This window comes from Alexandromys fortis, unplaced genomic scaffold (genome assembly GCF_014885135.2).
Source record: "Alexandromys fortis isolate MF-2015 unplaced genomic scaffold, M_Fortis_MF-2015_v1.1 scaffold_80, whole genome shotgun sequence".
In the NCBI taxonomy this organism is placed as follows: Eukaryota; Metazoa; Chordata; class Mammalia; order Rodentia; family Cricetidae; genus Alexandromys; species Alexandromys fortis.
The window spans coordinates 4,560,120-4,583,511 of record NW_026068174.1 but is presented as its reverse complement, the minus strand read 5'-3'; the positions used below and the strand labels follow the sequence as shown (position 1 = coordinate 4,583,511).

General features: G+C 49.0%; 2 protein-coding genes across 2 annotated transcripts; one reads left to right on the top strand and one right to left on the bottom strand.

Moving 5' to 3' along the window:
• The first annotated feature begins 82 nt into the window (after nt 1–82).
• Nucleotides 83–10,156, top strand: Poldip2 (DNA polymerase delta interacting protein 2). The gene is made up of 11 exons (XM_050128623.1): nt 83–307; nt 1,778–1,859; nt 3,980–4,077; nt 5,231–5,327; nt 5,488–5,563; nt 5,763–5,870; nt 6,493–6,629; nt 7,398–7,424; nt 7,588–7,713; nt 8,572–8,651; nt 9,187–10,156. Exons 1-11 carry the CDS (start codon nt 147–149, stop codon nt 9,299–9,301), a joined length of 1,107 nt encoding a protein of 368 aa, XP_049984580.1. The 5' UTR covers nt 83–146; the 3' UTR covers nt 9,302–10,156.
• Nucleotides 9,388–23,263, bottom strand: Tnfaip1 (TNF alpha induced protein 1). The gene is made up of 7 exons (XM_050128624.1): nt 23,106–23,263; nt 17,342–17,660; nt 16,177–16,346; nt 15,720–15,809; nt 15,591–15,643; nt 14,675–14,870; nt 9,388–13,350 (listed from the first exon to the last, which is right to left on the bottom strand). Exons 2-7 carry the CDS (start codon nt 17,544–17,546, stop codon nt 13,114–13,116), a joined length of 951 nt encoding a protein of 316 aa, XP_049984581.1. The 5' UTR covers nt 17,547–17,660; nt 23,106–23,263; the 3' UTR covers nt 9,388–13,113.
• Nucleotides 23,264–23,392: the final 129 nt, after the last annotated feature.

Genomic DNA, 23,392 nt, shown 5'->3' with positions numbered 1-23,392 from the left:
GACGAGCCCGCGCGGCCGCGTGGGGGGCGGGCCCGAGGGCCAAGGGGCGGGGCTTCGGCGCGGGGCAGTCTGGGGCGGGGGGGGGGACGCCGCCCCGCCGCGGGTCGGGCCCTGTGTCAGCAGCCGAGCGGGCGCTCGGGCGGGACATGGCAGGCTGTGTGGCCCGACGGGCCCTGGCCGTGGGCAGCCGCTGGTGGTCTCGATCGCTAGCCACGGCCCGAGGGTCGAGGCCGCTGTGTGCGGTCGGTGGAGCAGGGGTCCTTCCGCCGGTGGCCTCAGCGACGACGCGAAGGCATCTGTCGTCCCGGTGAGGGACGGAGCCAGGGGACCAGGGAGCCGGGCCCAGAATTTGGGGAGCATTTTCCTAGCCACTAAGGAGACCAGAAGGCCCGACTGTCTGTGGGCAGCCGAGTGTCAACAGAGGAAGGATTCCGAGCAGGGAGCCGACATGCGCTGCTTGGGACGTGTGCCAGGAGCAGAGAAGGGAGCATGGCCCAGGGCCCTGGCGTGCAGGGCACTCTGAGGGAGAACGAGTAACGCTTCTTCAGCGAACCCTGCCTCCCTTGCTGGGGTCTGCAGCACCTTTATTGGGCTGCCATTTAATGCAACTACAGGGATTTGACTTTGATCCCCAGTCCTTATTGGCTCATGGCTTCTCTCAAAAAGATGCTATTACGTGGGAAACAAGTAGATTTAAGTGTCTACCTTTGTGGGTACCTAGGTTTCCGTGTGACCTTGGGGAAACTTGATTTTGCCCACCCGTGACTTGGGAAAGAGGATTCGAGGCTTGGGAAAGGTGTAAACAAAGCCTTTTAGGGACCAGGCAGGACAGATGGAGTTGGGTATGAAGTCAACATTTCCAAAATAAAATCACAGTGCTTTGATGGGCCCACAGAAAAATTAGTCCTATTTAAAAAGATGGAACTAACCCGATAGTGGCTGAGGGAGGTATTTGCTATATTTAAGACTTAAATAATTCTGGGGGGAGGGGCACTATGTCGAGAGACTGCAGTAGTAAGTGTGCTGTATGCTGTACCTTGGGCAATCTAGAGATGTTAAGTCCTGAGGTCAGCGGAAAGATGGTTACAGTTTAGAGGGTAGATGGATGTGTAGAATTGGGACAGTCATGCTGTGTACCCAGATTGGCCCAGAACTTGTGATCCTCCAGCCTCAGCCTCAAGAGCCCTGAGATTACAGACGTGGGGAACCATATTCGTTCAGAACAGTTTTTCAGAGTAGCGAATGACAGGTTTATTGAGTGCACTGCAAGGAGGACTGGGTAAGAGCAGAAAGAGAACTGTTTGCCTCAGAACAACCGCCTTTGTGAGCACTTCTTACGCTCCAGGCTTTGCTCTCGGAACAAATAGTCTCCCATGGACTCAAGGCGAAGACACCAGTGACTGAAGTGCAGAACTGGAAGGACAGTTAAAATGCTGTGGGAGGTGGGGTGGGGTGGGTGAAGATGTACATTTAAACAGGGTGTGCAGGCATGACCTTGGGCATGCTAAGTGAAGACAGAAAGTAAATTTGGAGTAGTTAGATCTGACACTGGGAGACTAGGAAGTCTTCACCAAGTAGAGGCCTATGGCTGAGTCTTAGAGGAGGAAAGGCAGCATTCTTGGCCTTCTCTGCTATCATTGCCCTGGCCCCTCCAAACGCCGAACGCCGGCTCCTTAGTATGCGAGGGTTTTTTATTTGTTTGTTTTGTTTCTCCTGATGAGGAAGAACTGTTACCTTCTTAGCATTTCATTTGCTTATTCTTTTCCTTACCAACCAGAAACCGTGCAGAGGGCAAGGTGTTGGAGACAGTTGGTGTGTTTGAGGTGCCAAAACAGAACGGAAAATATGAGACTGGGCAGGTAGGTATGTGCTGGGTCAGCTCTCGTTTTCATGGACTATTCTGTTTCTAAATGGAGCCATATTTGGCCACAGTACTGAATTTCAGTGCTATTTTTTTCTTCTCATTCCACATCTCCTTCCCCATAGTGCTAGAGACAGATGCTGTATCGCTGAGCTGAACCCTCAAGCTTCTATCCGTCTTCATGTTTGGTGGTAGACCAAGTTCATAAGTCTTGGTTTTGTTTTGAGGCAGGGTCTTCTATATAGTTTTGTTTAGCCTGGAATTCATTCTCTAATCCTGGCTGACCTTGAACTTGTAATCTTATTTCCTTAATTTACAGAATTCTAGGGTTATAGATGTATGAAACCATGCTCAGCTCAGAATCACAAATTTAAAAAAAGTTTTTACGTTGACTTAATGTGCGTGAGAGAGAGCGAGCACGCGCCCATGCCTGGAGATCCAAGGACAGCTTGTGGAGAGTGGTTCTTTCCTCCCACCATTTGGGGCTCTGATCAGACTCAGGTCATTAGGTTTGGTGGCAGTTGTCTTTACCCAGTGAACTGACCCAAAGATCTTTCACGTTTGTTTATTTAGTGTGCCTGGGTGTTGGTGCATGTGCACACCTTGTGTGCATTAGAATCACAAGCTTTTTAAAGAGGAGGTGTCTGGAGATAGGTGCACAGTAGCATCTCATCCCATTGCTCCAGAAGCAGGGCAGAAAGAATGCTTCAATTTTGAGGTCAGCAAGAGTCCAGTGATATGGCGCAGTGGTAAAGGCACTTGCTGAGGAAGCCTGGAAGTGAAAGTGGCGGAGAGAACTGATTCCACAAAGTCATTCCACACACCATGGCACTTGTACATTTACACCTTCCCAAAGTAATAATAACAACTCTTATTTAAAAGGTTCCTTGTTAAAAATATAATCAGGGGCCTGGAGAGATGGCTCAAGGCCTGGAGAGATGGCCCAGCAGTTAAAAGCACTGGATGTTTTTCCAGAGGACCTGGGTTCAATTCCCGGCATCCACATGGCAGCTTACCACTGCCTATAATACCAATTCCAGGGTATCTGACACTCTCATACAGATATACATGAGGCAAAACATCAATGCATAAATAAAAAAATATTAAAAATAAAATACAAATCAGGCTAGGGATGTTGTTTAGTTTAGAGTGCCTGGCTGGCTTGAAGCCTTGGTTTCCATTCTCCTACAGCACAGACTGAATGTGGTGGCCTGCTCCTGTGAGCCTGACACTTGGGATGCGGAGGTGGGAGGATCAGGACTTTGAGGTCATTCTTAGCTACCTAGCAAGATTGAGGCCAGACTGGCATACAAAAATTCAAAACCCTCTGAAGCAAAAGGCCATTGTAAGTAATGGAAGCTATTTATTTATCTGTATGCCTAAAACTGACCAGGTGTTAAGCTTTAGTGTTCTTTCTGTCCTGGAGTTCACAGCTCCAGGACAGTGACAGAGATATGGTCAGTAGGGGCTGGAGAGATAGTCTAGTGGGTAAGAGTGCTTGCTGTTTTTCCAGAGGACCTGCCTACAGTTCCTGCTCCAGGGGATTCAATGTCTGACTTCCTTGGGTCCCTGCACTCACATGCACGTACCCACATACTGATATATACACACAATTAAAAGTAAAATAAATCTTTTTTTTTTTTTTTTTTTTTTTTTGGTTTTTTGAGACAGGGTTTCTCTGTGGCTTTAGAGNTTTTGGTTTTTTGAGACAGGGTTTCTCTGTGGCTTTAGAGCCTGTCCTGGAACTAGCTCTTGTAGACCAGGCTGGTCTCGAACTCAGAGATCCGCTTGCCTCTGCCTCCTGAGTGCTGGGATTAAAGGTGTGCGCCACCACCGCCCGGCATAAAATAATTCTTTAAAAAAGACAAAGAAATAGAGCCAGTGACTATATACTGGACTAAGAGGAGGGTCAAGGAAAGTTCCCTAAAGGCCAAAGGTGAGTGGGGTCACCCAGTGATGAGGCATGAGCATATTGCAGTTTAGGTTAAGTGCAGAGTTTGTGGGGAAAGCTGGCAAGATTGTGCTACAGTTGCCTGCACCCATACTACTTCATGGTTAGGTCCCACCTGGATGGATTTGCTGGACTACAGGCTCAGTGAGCTCTCTTTTTCCTTCCAGCTGTTCCTTCATAGTGTTTTTGGCTACCGAGGGGTTGTCCTGTTTCCCTGGCAGGCCAGACTGTATGACCGGGATGTGGCTTCTGCAGCTCCAGAAAAGTAAGTTTCCCTGTCATGTCTTATGGTGTCTTTGGGTGGCCTGACTTATGGCAGACAGACTCAGTTGGGGCTTCAGGGGGAAAACAGCATCCTCTTGGGCTTTAGAAATAATCCCAACCATGGCTGCTTGGTGGTGACGCATGCCTTTAATCCCAGCACTCAGGAGGCAGAGGCAAGTGGCTCTCCGAGTTTGAGACCATAGTAAAGTAAGTTCCAGGATAGCCAGGCCTACACAGAGAAATCCTGTTTTAAATAACAAAAACAACAATCCCAACCAGACATGGTAGTGCACACTTTTAATTCCAGCTCTCAGGAGGCAGATGCGGGAGGATCTCTGTGAGTTCAAGGCCAGCCTGGTCTACCTGGTGAGTTCCAGGACTGCTGGGGCTATATAGAGAGACCCTGTTTCAAAAAGCAGACAAAATAAATAACTCCAGAGTATTTTTCTGGCACTCATAACCATGGATAAAAAAGTGCCTAATACTAATTATGTAGGGTCTCTTTCGGCCTCCCTAAATGGGCTCCTACTGCTCTTTTTTTATTACTTATTTGTTTGTTTATTTTTTGGTTTTTGAGACAGGGTTGCTCTGTGTAGCTCTGGTTGTCCTGGAACTTTCTGTGTAGAACAGGCTGGCCTTGAATTCACAGAGATCAGCCTGCCTCTGCCTTCCAAGTACTTTAAAGGTGTGTACCACCACTGCTCAGCAAGATTTTATTTTTATATAATGTATGAGTGTTCTGCCTATATGCATGTCTGTGCACCACATGCATGCAGTACTCCTGGAGGCCAAAAGAGGGTGTAGGATACATTAAAAAAAGAAGGAAGTGCCACTGAATGGTGCTAGAGTACCCTGGGGTGGGAGAAGCACAGGGTCCTTGTGCCCTTGGGGACTCAGGTAGCAATTGGATTCTTTTGTAATGACCCTCTTGTAGGAGGTGCTCGGAGAGTGGTAACTGCTTGGGCCCAGTGGGGTCCATTGTTTGCTCTCACTGGGGAGAGGCTAGCTGGAGGTGGTGTTGAGCAGATGCTAACCTGACCTGTGCCAAGGCCCTTTCCGGTCATGAACCAGTCCATTTAGGAGAGGAGGTGGTTAGCTGAGCCAGGTACAGCTTCCACTTCTCTGTGGTGATATGGGCATCTTCTACCCCACAGAGCAGAGAACCCTGCTGGCCATGGCTCGAAGGAGGTAAAAGGCAAGACACACACTTACTATCAGGTGCTGATTGACGCCCGCGACTGCCCACACATAGTAAGTCAGCAAGTGCCTGGGCCTGGGGTCCTCTCCGTGGGAGACGTTTTCACTCGATTAGGGACAAAGAGGGCTCAGACAGAGCTCAGATCAGCTCTGGGCCTCAAGGCCACAAAGCTGGGTAGTGGCCAAGAAACCTTTGCATCACCTTCTGCTTTAGTCTCAGAGATCTCAGACAGAAGCTGTGACCTTCTTGGCTAACCACGATGACAGCCGGGCCCTCTATGCCATCCCAGGTGAGGAGTTATCATGCAAATGGTGCCTGAGGAGCAGGGGTCTGGTGTGTCCCAGGGAGCAGGATCTGATGTCCTGTCATCTGCAGGGAGGGATCCTGGTACCGAGAGCTGTGGTGCCAGCTTGGGCAAGGCCAGAAGTATTTCCTCTCTGTCTCATTCCTCCACTCTGAGTCTTACCAACTCTGCCTTTCTGTGCCAGGCTTGGACTATGTCAGCCATGAAGACATCCTCCCCTACACCTCCACGGATCAGGTTCCCATCCAACATGAGCTCTTTGAAAGATTTCTTCTCTATGACCAGACAAAAGGTAATTGCTTAGGAAGGAAGTCAGGAAGGGAGGGCCCTTTCTTCAAGCAGAGTATCAGAAATAACTGGCAGCTAGATCTAGTCCCATATCCCTTCTCAATTTCTCCTCTCCTCTCCTCTGTGCTTGGTGGCTACTGTTTCCTTACACTAGTAGAAACAGGCTGGTGATGAGAAGCAGTTCACAATTGCTAGGTAATAGCACCTAGAGGTCTGAAAACCAGGGCCCATGGCATCACGCCCCTCAGGACATAATCTCAGTAGCAGCTCTGCACCTTCTTCCTGTCTTTTTTTTTTTTTGAGACAGGGTTTCTCTGTCGCTTTGGAGCCTGTCCTGGAACTAGCTCTTGTAGTCCAGGTTGGCCTCGAATTTACAGAGATCCACCTGCCTCTGCCTCCCAAGTGCTGGGATTATTAGCACCATGCTCTAACCAACTGAGCTAACCGGCCAGACCCAAGATTAAAGGTGTGCGCCACCACCACCCGGCCCTTCTTCCAGTCTTGCTTTTGCTGTATGTGTTGTCTCGTTCCTTTGGGCGTAACTGGGAAGGGGTTTCTGGGAGACAGTTGGAGAGCGAGTGCTGTGTCTAGGACTCTGGTCTGCACTAACCTGTTGTCTCTTCTAGCACCCCCTTTTGTGGCTCGAGAAACACTACGGGCCTGGCAAGAGAAGAATCACCCCTGGCTAGAGCTCTCTGATGTGCACCGGGAAACAACCGAGAACATCCGCGTCACTGTCATCCCTTTCTATATGGGCATGAGGGTATGTGCTAGCCTGGGCTTCTTCCTGCCAGGCTAGGCCCCAGCTTCTGTGTGATTCCCTGATGTGCCTGTTGGGGTGGGGGTGGGAGTGTATCTGACCCCAAACCCTGCTTGTGGTTCTGCTGTCAAGTGCTCATGTGTGCCGTGTGGTTGAGTAACCTCTTGATAATGGCCAACACCATGACTTAGAGCAGAAAACCCATAGACCAGGAAGTAGTCCTCCAAGTCATCTCCTCATTCTCCCTTCTGGTAGAGGGACTCTTTTTTGTGAAAAATATCTATACATATACTTGCCTAAACTAATGTGGGCTGATTATCACACTTTGTGTTTAGTAGCCGAATATTTATTGATCCATGTCTTGCCTCACTCCAAGCTAGGCCTGCAGATACAAGTATACAGAAAACTTCTGCCTATTAGGACTCAGGCATAGGAGTGTCAGCATCCATCAAAGAATGGCCATAAGAGGGCTGGAAGGAGGATGACAGGGGCTCAGGTGGCAATGATGGGGTCAGGGTTGTTAGGGAGGCTAGTGAGAACAGAGCCCTGTAATGGATTTCTCTTGGCATCCAATCTGTTGGTTTTGACAGGATTGGAGAGGGGGCAGAGCAGGAAGGATGCGGGAGGCTGTTGACCATAGTTCTATCACATTCGCCATTGGCTCCCAGACATTCTCAGCTTGATCAGTTTCTGCCGCCTTCCAGGGATACTTCATTTGAGATGTGTTGATTGGACAGACTTAGTCTCATCCTCAACCCTTTTCCCCTCCAGGAAGCCCAGAATTCCCACGTCTATTGGGTGAGTGTCTCCCTTGGCAAGAGCTCAGGAAGGGCCTGGGGGAGGTGTGGAGGCACAGTGTTTGCCTCTTGGCCAGGGTGGATGTAAAAGTAGGCGTCAGCTTTTGTTGCTTTTTACTCTCTGTGGAATATGGATGGGCTAAGGGTTACCGTTTGCCTCACAGTGGCGCTACTGTATACGCTTGGAGAACTTGGACAGTGATGTGGTACAGCTTCGGGAGCGGCACTGGCGGATATTCAGTCTCTCGGGCACCTTGGAGACAGTTCGAGGACGAGGGGTCGTGGGCAGGGTGAGCATCATTGGGCCACTATGGCCTAGCTGCTAGGCCTGTTAGCAGCCCTGGAAACTTCGGGTATGTTTTCTTCCTCTCTGGTTATGGACAGAGTGACACCCTGGGTTCTCTGTGGTTAAAAGTCTTTCAACAGCCCTGTGGGGTAGCTTGTCTGTAACCTGTTTTACAGACGAAGAGTGAGACTTAGAAGCTAATTAATAAGGGACATGGGATGTAGCTCAGTTAGTAGAGTGCCTGCCCGGCACTACCAGTACTACATTAACTGAGCGTGGTTTTATGTGCCTATAATCTTAGCACTTGGGGAGTTTAGGGTCATCGTTGCCTGCCTGGGATACATGAATCCCTGTCTTGAAACACATACCTCTGGAAACCTGGTCCTCCACAAGAGTTCTTTAACTGCTGGGCTCTCTTTCTGGCCCCAAAGCTCATGGACTTACTCTTGAGCAGCATGTCTTATTAGTCTTCCCACCATACTCCAATGCCTGAGGTCAACTGAGGGCTTTGTGCATGTTAGGCCAACACTCTAGCTACATCATACCCAGATGGCATGCCTTTTAAAGCCCTGAATTTGTGTGAGGGAAGGATGCTAAGCAGACTCTCTAACTACATCTCTCCCTGCATTCACTCACATCCTTCCCTCAGTGCCCCCAGTTTGTTTTTCCTAGAGATAGAATAAGAGGCTCAGGCCACTGCCCTTAATGTAGGAGGAAGTACTGAAAGATGGTCATTGTATGAGTGTCTGCTGTTGTGGTTGCTTGGGTAGAAGGAGGCATCCAGTCAGTATTTGGCAACCCCAGAGTGGAGGGAATGTGTTTCTGGGGCTTGGTCTGACCAATTTCACCTGAATTCTTAAAGGAACCAGTGTTATCCAAGGAGCAGCCTGCATTCCAGTATAGCAGCCATGTCTCCCTGCAAGCTTCCAGTGGGCACATGTGGTGAGTGTATTCTCTAGAGTATATGTTGCTCAGCTTCACAGACAGCTGCCAGTTAGAGACGTGAGAGCTGGAGCTGGGTGTGGTAGTTGTATACCTGTAATCACAGCACTTGGGAGAACCCTGAGCAAGCCGAGCTTGTGGTCAGTTCAGAGTGAGGTCCTGAGGTGGGCACAAATGGGTGTTACTCACTGCTGTCTGGGTTTTATGGCTATGAGTTCCTTACAATTTTTAGGTTAAGGAAATGGCTCCAAGACTTGGGACTGTACTGTAGTTGGGTTCCCCCCCTTAATCTCAAGTACAAGCGGGCTGCTCATATAGTACATATGCAAGTGACAGAATCTGAATAGCTGGGCTTTTGTGTGTAGCCACATGGGGCTCTTGGATCTTTGGTTGTCCTGTCATGAGCTAGGCAGATGACAACCCCAATCTTTCTTATCCAGCTGTGGCTCTGGATCAGAGGACATGGGTGTACACGGATCAAGAGGGCTTTCATTTCAGCCCTTTCTCCCTCTAAAGCAGCTTCTCTAATCCTTAGGGGCACATTTCGTTTTGAGAGACCTGATGGCTCCCACTTTGATGTCCGGATCCCACCCTTCTCCTTGGAAAGCAATAAAGATGAGAAGACACCACCCTCAGGCCTTCACTGGTAGGCCAGCTGAGGTCCTTGAGTGCTCAGGTTGGGCCCTCAGAACAGCTCTTAACCCATAATTGCTGCAGAACTCTAAATCTCTCCCTATTAGGGCCAAGTGGGCCTCTTTGGGGATTTTTTTTTGGAGGGAATTATAACTTTTATTGGAAGACCCACATAAGACTCCTCCAAGGTTGGCCCCTGCCCAGGCCCTGCCTACACCATGTTCCAGCAAAACTGTCAGGGAACTATGTTCAGTTGTCACAGGTTGTCTGGAATGTGAGGTGTGGTCAATAAACCAGTGCTCACTTGGCCATGCTGGCCATTTTATCCCCAGGGTCTCAGGCTCCCTTGTTGGCCCTCTGGGAACTTTTGGTTGCTTTCAAGTCTCTTCTAGGGAGCCTCTGCTAGTGTGACTTCCTCAGAGGCTGGGCATCTCCTGGGAGCACTGGCTGACAGTGGGCTGTGCTGGACTAAGTTCTCAGTCTCTTCTTTACCCTCTGCCCAGTACAGAAGAGGCCAGGAGGCCAGCATTTAGGGTTCCAGTAGCCTGACTGTAAACACTGATTAGCCACCAGCACCTCTGGCTTCACAAGACCTGGATAAGGGTGAGGCGAAACCAGTCAGGTTTCTTGGAGCTGTGAGCTTCTGAGCATTGAGCAAAAGTCTGTCAGGCATCCAGACCACAAGTGCAGGAATTCAGCCAAAAAGCAGCTTAAGTTATGGACAGTGACCAAGCCAAGCTGCTTTCCGAGCTTCTGTCAGATCAACGGGAGGCAGAACTGGGCTGCACTTTGCAGCAGTTCTCAGGATTCCTTCACCCCTGTAGTCACTGTTAGAGGTCCTTTCATTCTTGCATTAAATCTCAGTTCGAGTCCTTGTGAATGTTGTTCTTACTCTCCCACCAGGGGGAGTGTGGGTTTGTGGGACAAAGGAGCAGGAGGGAATGGTTACTAGAACTGAGCCTACAGCTGTGAGCTGGCCAGGCTCTACTCACTGGAAACATGACTCAGCACCATAGCAGTGTAACACACTTTTATTAGAAGTTAGTGTTTACCTCTGTCACTTAGGGTAAGCAATCAAGGATTGCAGGTATGCAGTAAAAGACACATTCTCTCATGGAACCTGTGCTACTCTTCAGGCAGACCAGCCACACCCACCCCAGTTCAGCAAAGCCAGTAGCTGCTTGGTGTTTGTTAACAGCTCCCAGTTTGACCTTCATCCATACTTTGTATTTACTCCCCCTGGGATGCTTCCGATAGAAAAACTCATCCTGCTAAGAGCTACTGTAGGACTAGGAGTGGGAAATCCCACAAAGTCCAAGCAAAGAAGGTCGATCACTTCGGTGTGTTTTCTTTAAACCAAGATATTTTCAGTAAAAGATGAATGCCCAGCCCTGGACTCTTGTTACTGTTCCTCCTTAGGCCCAAGGACTAGACACCACTGAACACCTGAGAATATGGATCTCAAAGCACCAAGTAGAGGCTAAAGTGGATGTGGAGGTCAAGGAACAAACTAGAAATATGCAGCAGGGAGCCGGGAATCTGAACGTTCAAGGGCTTCTTGGGGACAGCTGAGAAAATAGATCAGTGGCCTCATGCTACAACATTCCAAAGTCTGTGGGAAAGCCTCAAAGCCAAAGCCTAAATTTGGCCAAAGAAAATGGATTGTCATCTTCCTTCCAGTGCAGTCTGAAGGACCAGTAGCTGCTGGTCACCAGGCGCCTGACCCGAACAGCTCAAATCTCTTTCTACAGTCAAGACACATCAAAGGCCTGATTACCAAGTCACACTTCCCCTGCTCTATCATGTCAGGTCAGGGCCTTATGAGAGCCCAACCCTGGGCCTGGCATTTGCCCATAGGTGAGCTATGTGCAGCCATTTGGCAATTATAAGAGTGGTCAAGGGATGGAGTTGACAACCTGTGTTTCTTGTGAGCACTGTTGAGGGCCACACTTTATCAGGCTTGCAAACAGCTCCCTCCAGTGACAACATTTCTCTGGAAAGAATCCAGTTAAGAGGACCAAGACCAGCAAAGGGATGAAAACCAAAGCCCAGAGGAATAGTTCACATCCAGTCTAGACCTTGCTACCTCCATGGTCAGGTGACCCAAAAGAAATAAAGGCCTTTCAAAAGGCTTAAGTCACCCTGGTTACTAGAACCACCACCCAGAGCCAGAACATAAACTGGGATATGACATTAGGAGCTGGCATGGCCAAACCTGGGCCAAATCTGTGGGCATTACTGGCAGCATGGGGCTCCAAGAGTTTGTGGTCTTTAGCTGATGGCTCCATGGCCTTCTGCTGCAGCTTATGTTTCTGGCCTACATCATAGCTTTTGGGTTTATGGACTGGGGTCAGCATGTCTTAGAGCTGAGCATATGCAAGTATGAGACCCAAACTAAACAATTGTGTTAGGTCTGAGTCAGTGATGTGACCCCACAGGGGGTGAGGTATCTTTTCCCATAGGGTGCTATTAAAACCACAGCCTCAACTTGGGCATCTTTCCCCTCCTGGTATTCTTTGGGCTGGCCAGTCAGGTTGACAAAGCCAGAGCTAGTCAGTTTACTTTTTTCCTGAGACCGAGTCTTTTCTTTGTAGCCCAGGCTAGCCTGGAACTTTAACTACATTGCACAGACTGCTCTCCAACTTATGATCCTCCTGCCTCAGCCTCTGAGTGCTGGCATCATAGCATCTGCCAGCACACCTGCTTAACTGCTTCTTTATCTCTTCCCTCAGAGTCTGCAAGAGGGGATTTAGTGTCAGAAAAAGCTCTGGGTCAAGGCAGAATATACTCCTGAATGACGATTTACAAAGTGCTTTAAAGATGGGTCCTAGAAGCTGGGCGGTGGTGGTACACACCTTTAGTCCCAGCACTCAGGAGGCAGAGGCAGGCGGATCTCTGTGGGTTCAAGGCCAGCCTGGTTTACAAGAGCTAGTTCCAGGACAGGCTCCAAAGCTACACAGAAAACCTGTCTCAGAAAAACAAAAGACAATAACAAGAACAACAAAAAGGATGGGTCCTAGGGCCTTGAAAAAGTGTAGTGTGTATATATCCGCTTAGGTGGGGTCCTGGCATCCTGCAGGGGTAACAAATGTTTAGTCCTAGGTTCTCCCTCACTAGACTAGAAACTAGTCATTTCCTAGGTGCTCTGTGTGAGTGTGTCAGTACTGGGGATTGAACCCAGGGCCTCACTCATACTAGGTAAGTATTCTACCACTAAGCTATGCCCCTAGCCCTCTCTTTAAATCTTTATATTGAGGCAGGGTCTTGCTGCTAGCCTATAACTTGTTATGCTACCTCAGCCTCTCCATAGCTGGCATTATAGGCAAGGCCACCATGTTAACATCTAGATTTAAAAACAAACAAAAAACTCAGGTGATACCTATGTTTAAAACCTTAGGAAAAAAGAAGGCTGCCCTTTCTGTTCAAACTTGAATCCTGCAGCACCAGAAGCCTCCCTTCCTGTAGAACAGCGATGCTCCCATGGACCTCAGCTGAGGAACTGAAGGAACTCTTCAGTAGAGGAAAGGGGCACTCTGCCAAAGGCCTAGGGAATGTTCTCAGCAGGAGGTGGAAGTCAGTGCCCTCGCCCTGGAGCAGAAGTAGCTCCCTGTCAGACAGGAAGTGGGGTGGCATCTAGAAGTGATGGGGGAGGAGGACCAGGTAAGACAATGTGGCCTCTCCTCTGCCAGGCTCCCTGACCTACCAAGCAGGGCCTGGCACTGCTACATGCTAGAACAGGCTCCCAGCTAGCAGGAGCAGCATAGGTGGCCAATGAAGTGTGTTCCACAGGACAGCAGACATGGCTTCATGCTCTGACTTTCTAAGGGTCTCAGTCTCGATGAGTAGACTGGTGGCCAAGTTGCCGGTCATCATAAGTACTATAGCGCTTGACGTGAATGCGGCGGACACGGTCCCGCAGTTCAAAGGTATCTTCATCTTCACTGGGGGAAGCCTGGCTGCGGCTCCGGCTTGTGGCCTCCAGCAAGGAATTGTCAGGGACTCGAGGGGTCTCATAGAGTAGGACATTGAGTGTCTCCTCATAGATTCGGGCCTCTGGGAATTCCACCTAGGGAGAAGGGGACAAGATGGAGTCTTGCTCTTCCACGAAGCCTTGGAAGTCAGGCTGTCCTGTCTGTCACCCACCCACACAAATAAATGTAGGAACGAAGAAGGAGCTCTGATAAGCAGTTCTGTTGCTTTTCTGGCTCAGCAAGCCCATCCCTAGGACCAGTGTGGAGGGAAGAGATCAGGATCCCACAATCCTAGCAAACTTGTCACACTGAGCTGCTGTGCATTCCTCTCCAGCTGGGCCCGTCTAATAGCTGGGGTGTGAGGGTTAGAGGGGTACACGGACGAAGGAAGAGACACCTAGGTAAAAGACAGGCACTGCCACCTCTGCTGTGACTTAGGCCCTGAATCCCGACTGACTCCACTGCACGTCAAGTCGCCCTCATACATACCCACTGCCAGACTCCCACCTCACACACGCCCTCCAGACAGTCCTCAGCAGACTGCTCAGCCTCAGGCGATGAGGCAGTCCGGGGCTAAGGTTCTTGGGTCTGGATGCTTGAGCCCTTCTTTTCCTTTACTTCCCAGATAATCTGCTTGGTATTCCACCCAGTAAAACCCAGCTGTTTCCAAGTCTATACTCTAGGGAGGACACCTGCTAGCCTCTGTAGAAAGGGAGAAGGAGCTGAGTCTTTGTAAATCATTCCTACCAAGTAATTCATACAGCTGATTATAGTGGACCATACCTGTAACCCTGTAGTCCTAGGGGCTGTGGCAGGAGGAATGCCATGTGTTTGTGGCTAACTTAGGTTATGTAGCAAGCGCTAGCCTGAGCTTCACTAACCCTGTTCCAAAAAGAAAAGGAAACATAAGGTGCCTTGTGTTCATCTGGCACTGTGATGCCATCCATGGGCTCAGGAGCCAGCTGACCGGGAACTCCCTGCTGGCCTGGCTGCTAGAGCAGGGCTGCGGTGGAAAGCCTCACCATGCTGCTGCTTCTGAGCTGTACCCTTGCCATGTACTGGCTACACTCAGACTCATCCCCGTCTCTAAGCAGGAAAAACAGACCGATGTGGTTGAAATGGCTTCACAAAGTCAGACAACTGAGAAGTGGTGGGACCAGAACTACAACTTGATGAGTTGTGACAGCTTCAAAGACCTGGTCCTTCCAGGCCACCAGAAAGTTCCTTGCTGGTCAGTGGGTTTCTTTCTCAGAGCTGGTAACAGTTTTTGACCCTCCCCTTTGTTCTGGCCCTGTCCTACCTGGCATCACCATACCATGTTTGGGAAAGTTGTTACTGTGGGAAAGGTGCATTGAGGCAAGAGCAGTTCTCCACCCTGGAGTCTGTGGGATCTGTCTCCTAGCAGAGGAAAGCCCATACCTTGGTCTGCTTCTTCTCTGTGGCATACACGATGGAGGTACAGCAAACCTCTGCCAGCTTGCGACCCTGACCATAGAAAGACCAGCAGCAAATTTCATCACCAATCACGTCCTTGATGAAGAGCACGCGGCCATTGAAGCGCAGAGACAGCTTGTCAAACAGTTCAATGTTTTTCAGTAGGTGATCATCAGAATTGCTGGAAAATCACAAGGGCCAGCAAGCCTGAAATGAGGTTCCAGCACGAGGGAGGGCTTTTGAACATTCTGAGTCCCCCCCCCCCATCATGCTAAAATGAAGACATGGCAGAGGAACAGGGAGGCAGAGAGGAACCTGTAGGACTTGGGGCCTGTGAGGGAAAGAGAGGGGTGGAACTGGCTTTCAGTTACAGCAGAGAACACTGAGGCAAAGAAGTGATGACCCCTCCTGAAGCCTGGAAGAAAGGGTCCCTCACGGCTACTTGGTAGTCAGAGTCCTTTTGCTGTGGGGGTGATGCAGTGTCCACGGGGGACCAGGAGACTCTAGAGCTGAGCCTGGGTCTACCTAACCATGGCCTGTCATGTGGACATGGTCAGGAGCACAGGCTTCAGCAGGACTCAGTTCATGACTTCCTAGCAACCCTTTCCACCCACTAAGACAGTAGGGATGGAAATCCCTGGCATGCTCCTGTTACGACACATTACAGGCGTGTTTCACGTTTTATCATCTACATTCCAACCAGGCCATGTAACAAATCCCAAATGTCTCTGTCCCGAGTTCCATCCTATGCCTGTTCATTGCCCTTAGGAAAGGTGGATTCAACCCAGCCCAGGTTGTGTGTGTCAGGAATCTGTGAAGTCCCTTGAGCCTACTGCCCAGAATCGGCTCTGGCAGCTCAGCCTTCTAGCTGCTTCTGCCACCCTCCCCATGCCTGCCATACCTGGTGTATGAGTACTTGTTATTGCTCCTGTTGTACAGCAGCTTCACCACAGGCTGTGAGGGAAGAGAGAGTAAGGGCTGGGCCAGAAGCCTGGTGTCCCCAGACCCAGGCCCACAGAGTGCCCACTACCTTTGTGGAGGATTCGATGAGCCTGTCCTCCTCTCTCAGGGAGGTGATGATGGGGATGTTGCACACAGGCTGGTAGGAATCTTTCTTGTCCTGGTGACACAGAGCATAAAGCTGCCTTTAGGATCTTACGCTAGTGAGGCTCCTCCCCAGGCCTTTGGCCACTGCCACCCCGTGTCTGGTGAGGAGGCACCAGGCAGATGATGATGTTTTTGGTAACAGGTAACTGCTAGCCAGTAAGCAGATCCCCACTGCCAAGTCTCAAGCTTAGCTAGCTAAGCGAACGAACTAAAGGCACAGCCTGTTTGTGCTGCCAAGCAGTGTGCTGGGCCTGGGCAGCACCCGCTGTTCTGAGTTTGGACTCATCAACCTCATTCCCAACACAGCTTTCCAGGAGCCAAACCTAATGTCCCCAGAGAGACGACTCCCTACCTGCTAAGCCAACCACCTCTTTGTTTACCTGCAGGGCGGTCTGGCACATAGTCACTAGCCCTTGTATGAGGTAATATTTTGCTTCAGCCATCAATTCCTGGATTTCTTGTCGGTTTTGTGGGAGGGTAATGGTGTCATCTCGGAGGTAATTCAAGATGGTGCCAAAATGCTTTCCACATCTGTCTATGAGGATCCAGCCTAGGAATGTGGAGGGATCCAAAAGGATGACTGTTAGCCTCCAGCTGTGTCTGATGCAGGAGAGGCCACCTGAGAGAGGCAGCAGGCAGCCAGGAAAGAAGCTCCATCAGAGTGCAGAGTGCAGAGCCCAGGCCAGGGATGCACGCTGACGCCAGGCCTCAGGTCTGTGCTGCTCTTTCCCACTCCGAGTCCAGGAACTCATGCACCCCTGAGAGTGGAGGACTGAATGTCTAGGCTTGGGGGTACTCAGGTCACCCTGGTAATACAGAATCCACCAGTCTCTGCTTTTGCCCACTGCCCAGGCTCTACTGTGTTTATGATAATCTTACTTATTTGGGTACATACACATGTATCAGCCTTTTGTTTTTGGCCTTAGCTGTCCTGGAACTCACTTTATAGACCAGGCTGGCCTCGAACTCACAGACATCCACTTGCCTCTGCCTCCCAAGTGCTGGGATTTAAAGGCATGTTTGACCATGCCTGGCCCATGTGTCAGCTTTTGAAAGAGGGTCTTGCTAAACTGTCTGGGTTAGCCTCAGATTTGAGATTGACTTGTCTCTACCTCCTGAGTGCTGGGATTACAAGCATGTGCCAGCATTCCTGGATTCTATTTGGGGGATAACTTTTTTTTTTCTCCTTTAGACAGGTTCATGTAGCCTAGGCTGGCCTCAAACTTGCTATGCAGTGGAGGCTTGCTTCAAATTTCTCATCTTCCTGTCCCCATCTCCAAGTGCTAGGGTTACAAATGTGTGCCACCACACCTAGCCTGAATATTAAATATTAAGTATAGTCTTTTTTCCTCTGGATGATATATGAACATACAGCATTCTATGTACAATTTCAAGGAATTCTGAAGCTCTATTAAGACCTGTAAGAAGTGAAGAGGAAAAGATACAGATTCTAGATCTATGGAGCTTAAGCCATGCCCTGATGTCACCTCAGGATGCCCCCTTCCTTCCCTCCCTTGCCCAGCATGCCCGGATACCATGTCTCACCTTCTTTGTCGGTCAGCACCTCCATGCGCCCACTGAACATGGCCTTGAGCATAGTGTCGTGCCGGGTGAGGGCCCGCACTGTGGTGTAGTACAGGGAGCCACCCACATTGAGCTGCACGTACTTGTTGCCCAGCCCGCCTCCCTTGAAGCCACTTATCTTGGGCTTGGCCCCTGAGGCTGGGCACAGACAGGTGTCCCCTGACATCTCCCGCTGCAGGTAGATCACCACACGGCAGGAGGTAGGCTTGGAAGGCTCTGCCGTGGTGGAGGTGGTCACGAACGAGTGGCCCACAGAGGCCAGGACCTCATTCTCTCAGTGCTGTAAGTAAGAGGCAGAGAGAACACGGGAGTCAGCAGGGTAGCGCTCACAAGGGGACAGCAGGAGGGACTCGGACACAGTTTACTATCTAGATAAGCCCATACATTCCCGAGCAGAGGCCAAGTTCCTGGGTGTGCTGGTTTGTGTTGTCAAGTCGACACAAGCTAAAGTCATTTGGGAAGAGAACCTGAATTGAGAAAATGCCTTTAGCACATTGGCCGGGAGGCAAGCCTGCGGGGGCATTTCTTGATTAACAATTGATGCTGCGGGCAGTGCCATCCCTGGGCAGGTGGTCCTGGGTGGTATAAGAAAGCAGGCTGGACAAGCCAACAGCATTCCTCTATGGGCTCTGCTTCAGTTCCCGTCACCAGTTCCTTCGCCAGCTTCCCTCAGTGAAGAACTGGGACCTGGGATCTGTAAGCAAAATATAAACTCTTTCCTCCCCGAGTTGCTTTTGGTCACAGCATTTTATCACAGCAACAGAAAGCAAACTAGGGCACTGGGCAACAGCAGAAACGACCCCGTGCTGCTCTGCTCTCAGCACTCTCTCACAGGTCTGGGAACATAAACTCCACGCTCAGCTCTGCTCTGGGCTGCCAGATGAACAGGTCACCCTGGGATCCACCATACTGACTCCAGAAAATGTTTTACCAATATTCCCAGGATTCCAGACTTCCAGACTAATCAACTGGGAATCTAGCCAGCCTAGGAGTTTCCCCAGAGTCAGAGGGACAGGATGCATTTCCTGTCTCAGGAGTAGCCCACTCCAGGACTCAGGTTAGCACCAGCTAAAGGAAGCCTGGATCTGGGAATAACACGAGTGTGGTTCTAAGAGGTTGGAGAGGGTCAGCCCTGGAGGCAGCCAGCCAGGGAGCTTGGCAGGGGCTACCTGAGTTCCCACGGGGTTTCCTGACCTTCCCCTTTCTTGGCATTAGCCTTGCCCCAAGTTCCTGTAATTGTCACCATTTTTCAAGGCAGGACACAGGATGACTACTTGGTTGTTTTTTCCTGAGAGCCCTATCTCTCTTCTTTTCCTTTCCACCGAGAATGGGGAGAACAGATATGATGATGACCCTAAAAATGATCAAGGAATATGGAAAGAAAAACTAACAGTTCAGCAATCAGAGAAATGATTAAAGGAAAAGTTGGTTCATCTTCTGTTCTGTTCAGGCTTGCATTCTGTTTTTGTTGTGACCTATATTCTAAATTCTAAATCCGTAGACTCTGAATTAAAAAAAAAAATGAGTCCTAGATCGATATGGTGGCACATGCCTTTAATCCCAGCACTCAGGAGGCAGAGGTAGGCGGATCTCTGTGAGCTAGAGACCAGCCTAGTCTACACGAGCTAGTTCCAGGACAGGCACCAAAGCTACAGAGAAACCTTGTCTGGAAAAAACCAAAACAAACAAACAAAAAACCCAAAAAACTCAGCAGAGACAAGAGACTCTCTGAGAGTTCCAGACCAGCCAGATCTATAGAGGGAGTTTCAGGACAGCCAGGACTACAAAGAGACCTTATATCGAAACAAACAACAACCAAAAAACAACAAAACCCTCCAACAAACAAAATTACATCTTTACAGAACAGGACAGGTTACAGACTTACTGTGGTTATCATTCCCAGTGTAACAACCAATTGTATACATATAGATACAACTACGTGTATCATACTTCATGCATTTACATAGTATTAGGTATTTTTAAATAATCCAGAGATGACAAAAGAAATTCAGGAGGATGTGCATAGATTATATGTAAATATAACAACTCTTAATGTAAGGGACCTGAGCATCCTCAGATTTGGTATTTGAGATAATTGTATTATAATGACAGCTTTTTGAAGCAGGGTCTCTCTATCATATACCTGATTGCTCTAGAACTCGATATGTAAACTAGGCTGACCTCAAACTCACCGAGATCCACCTGCCTCTGCCTCCCTAGTGCTTGGATTAAATGTGTGTGCCCACACCCCTGGCTATAATGTTTTGCCTTATCCAAACTATAGCTAACCAGGCCAAGGGTGGTGGCTCACATGTACAAATCAGTACTTGGAAGGCTGAGGCAGTCTGAACTACAGAGACTCGGTCTCGAGGGAAAAAAAGAAAGAGTAAGTTGTAGCTTAATGTAGTATGCTTTTCTAGCATGTATTAGCTCTGGGTTTGATTCCCAGCAGCATATAAACTAAATATAGCCCTTGCCTGTAATCCAGATATAGGCCAAAGGAGGCAGAAAGACCAGGAGTTTCTCAGCTAACTTGAGAGTTTGGGACCAGTCTGGGTTACAAGAGACTCTGCCTTAAAAACAAACAAAGCCCCCAATATTATTATGTACTGTGAGGTACAGAGGTATACACCTGTGATATCAGCAAGCACTCAGGATTTCAAGTCCAAGCCCTGTCTTGAATACAGAGTGAGACAGAAGCCGACCTGGGCCAAATAGTAGGATCTGCGTCTTTAAAAAACAAAAAGAAAGCTGGGCAGTGGTGGTGGCGCACGCCTTTAATCCCAGCACTCGGGAGGCAGAGGCAGGCGGATCTCTGAGTTCGAGGCCAGCCTGGTCTACAGAGTAAGTTCCAGGATAGCCAGGACTCTTACATAGAGAAACCCTGGCTCAAAAAAAAAAAAAAAAAAAAAAAAAAAAAAAAAAAAACAACCAACAAACAAACACAAAAAACCCCCAAAATAAAAAACAACCAACCAACCAAACAAACAAACAAAAACAAACAAACAAACAAGAAACCAAAAAAGAAGCAATAATAAAAAAAAAACCACCACACACGGATAAGATGGTTCATCAGCTGTTATGAGCACCAGCTGCTCTTCTCTTCCAGAGAACCTGGGTACAATTTCCAGGCCCACATAGCAGTTCACAACCATCTCGTACACCAGTTCCAGGGGATCGGATGCCAAATTATGGCCTCTATGGGCACTTCACATATGGTATACAGATAGCATGCAAGCAAAACAGCCATACACATAAAGTTAAAAAAATTTTTAAATAAACTAAAAAATGATATCCATTCACCAAAGAAAAAAGTATCATAGCTAAATTCACTGCATGCTTAGTATGTAGCAGAGAATATTCTAGGCATTGGGTATATATTTTATCTAATTTAATTCACTTTACAATAAAACTATTTGGTAACTGTTACTTAAGCAGTAGGAACCATATAATGACAGTGTCCTTGCTTCAGGTAGTTCAAGGAACACTACATCCCCAGCCCAACCAGACTTTAAAAATAGTAATAAAGTTATCATTTACTATGCTCTTACTGTGTCAGGCACTAGAAATAGAAAAGAACAAATATAGAAGAATATTCCTGTCCTCGTGGAACTCACACTATAGTGGAAGACAAGATGGGCATAATGGTCCATGCTTTTAATCCTAGTACTTAGACGGTCCAGGGCTGCCAAGGTTATGTAGAGAAACCATGTCTCAAACAAAAACAAAATACAAACCAGAAGACAGACTATAAACAAGGGAACAAAGAAGCAGATGACTGATGTAAATGAGAATACGAGAATGGCATGAGAATTATCAGGCTTGAGACCAAGGGAGGATGGCATTTCAGCTAAGGCCTGAAAGTATACTCTAGACAGCAAGTGCAAAGTTCCTATGTGAAGCGAGGTTTAGAGGCTGAAGGGATGGCTCAGTGGCAAGGACGTGTACTGCCCGTTCCCAGCACCCACATCAATAGGCTTACAGTAACCTGTAACTCCTGTTCCAGGGGACCTGACACCCTCTTCCGGCCTTTGCTGCCAGCTACATGCACATGCATACACTCAGGCACACACATGTACATTTAAAGTTTTAAAAATGAAACAAGTTTTATGGAGCTGGAGAGATGGATCAGCAGTTAAGAGCACTGGCGGCCTCCCGGAATACCGATGTTCAATTCACAGCACTCATACACTAGCTCACAGTGGTCTCTAACTCCAGTTCTAGAGGATCCGAAGCCCTCTTCTGGTCTTTGTGGGTACCAGTCATAACACGCGGGCAAAGCTACCACACATACAAACTGCCGAAAAGGAACAAGTTTTAGGAACAGTAGTGACATCGTGGCTAAGGTTCAGCTAAGGAAGAAGGAGGAAGGCAGTCTGATGGAAAGCCGGGGAAAGCAAGTACTACATGACCACAAAGAGCTGGGTTTTCTGTGAATTAAAATATACTTTGGGAAGCGACTGGAAGGCTTTAAGCAGGGAAGTGGTATGATCTGATTTATTTCTAGCTTCTAAGAACTACCTGATGCTGTGTAGGACTGCAAAGGTGCATGAAGGGGGAAGGGGGAGATCAGAGGAAGTAGTGGTTCAGGCAAGAGATGATGAAGGCATGGACCACAGAAGCAAGGCTGGAGACAGAAACAAAAATCCCAAAGTGGAATCGACCTCTTTAAATGCCAGAACACTCAGTGGATTCCTGTTACCCCTCATGCCTTCCAGGTGAAACCCAGGATGCTGTTCGTCAAACGAGAACGGCACACTGTTAAGTATTCAGCACACATCAGCTTGTTAGACTAAAACTGTTTGGGAAAAGATTCAGGTATGTCTCTGGATTGGGAGTGGGGCTGTCAGGGATGAACTAGGGTGGTGCTGTGTGATGTAGCACATCCTTCTGGTGACTTATCTGCTTCTCTGGTAGAATATGAATGAAATGAGCCCCAGAAGACTAACAATAAGTGACACCAGCATGCTAGAATGGTAAGCAATTGCCCTACCTCAAAGCAAAAATAACCCTTTAACAAGTTTTAGCAAGTTCCTCACATGTTTTGTGTTCAATCCCTATTTCCCCGGAATCAAAGGAAGCACATATATACACGCTCTACCAAATCAAAGAAACTCAATGACTAGGCTTGCCGACCGAAGAAATCAAATCCGGAGCTAATCTATTCTTTTCCCACAAAGCAGCCACTTTTGAGTCCTGAGTGACGTCAGATCAAATTCCACCAGACCAATGAGTTCCAAGAGTCCAGTGGCAGGTGACGCCCTAGAAAGAAATTTCTGCGAGGATGAAGTTTCCACCGATAGCCTCAGTGCTCTTCCCTCGGGACTTCTCTAGGGACCTACACGTGTCTCTACGGGAACCTCAAGGGGAGCAAAACAGAACAAAGGGCAAACGATCGCGGTAGTGCAGATCTGGGGTCCTGAAGGACGGACACAATGGACAGAGAGAGGGTGGGAAGGCTGATTTTGGCTAGAAAGGTCAGAAATCGTGGGAGCGACGCTTAGGCTTTACCCAAAGGGTCCCCTGTGGAAATGAAGGGATAGCCCACCTCTCTCCTGGCAGTGCAACAGGGTGCTCTCCCGCCACACCCCTCCACTTCTGAGAAACTGAGATTCGTGGTTCCAAGAGAGGACCTGAACTCCATCCCGCGCGGCGTCCTGTGCCTTTTGCCCAGGACCCGGCAGAGTCTGCTCTTTCCCGCTGCACCCACACGTCTGGTACTCACCGTCCGCGAGGACGCCCCTTCTCTCAGCCGAGTGGCGAGCGGACTCGGTGCCGCCTCCGGCCTGTGGCTGCCTGCAATCTCGGCTGTGAGCTCACATCCTGGGCCCGCCGACTCCGGACCTACGACCCAGCCCTACAGCTCGGGAAACATACTACAAGGCCCAGCATGCACAGCGCGCGAGTAGGCGGTGGAGTCGGGAATCCCGCTGAGGTTTGGCTTTCTTCCGCTTCTGGGTATGAGAGCAAATCTACTTCCGCTGGCCTCCGGCGCAAAGGCTTCTGGGTCTC

What these genes read in the sequence shown, in the direction of transcription:
- Poldip2 (XM_050128623.1), top strand. Translation starts at nt 147, where the DNA reads ATGGCAGGCTGTGTGGCCCGACGGGCCCTGGCCGTGGGCAGCCGCTGG. An exon ending in AGAATTCCCACGTCTATTGG is followed by an intron (nt 7,425 to 7,587) that starts GTGAGTGTCTCC and finishes TTTGCCTCACAG; the next exon opens with TGGCGCTACTGTATACGCTT. An exon ending in GCTTCCAGTGGGCACATGTG is followed by an intron (nt 8,652 to 9,186) that starts GTGAGTGTATTC and finishes TCTAATCCTTAG; the next exon opens with GGGCACATTTCGTTTTGAGA.
- Tnfaip1 (XM_050128624.1), bottom strand. Translation starts at nt 17,546, where the DNA reads ATGTCAGGGGACACCTGTCTGTGCCCAGCCTCAGGGGCCAAGCCCAAG. An exon ending in GGTGCTGACCGACAAAGAAG is followed by an intron (nt 16,347 to 17,341) that starts GTGAGACATGGT and finishes CCACATTCCTAG; the next exon opens with GCTGGATCCTCATAGACAGA. An exon ending in TGTGCCAGACCGCCCTGCAG is followed by an intron (nt 15,810 to 16,176) that starts GTAAACAAAGAG and finishes CTGTGTCACCAG; the next exon opens with GACAAGAAAGATTCCTACCA.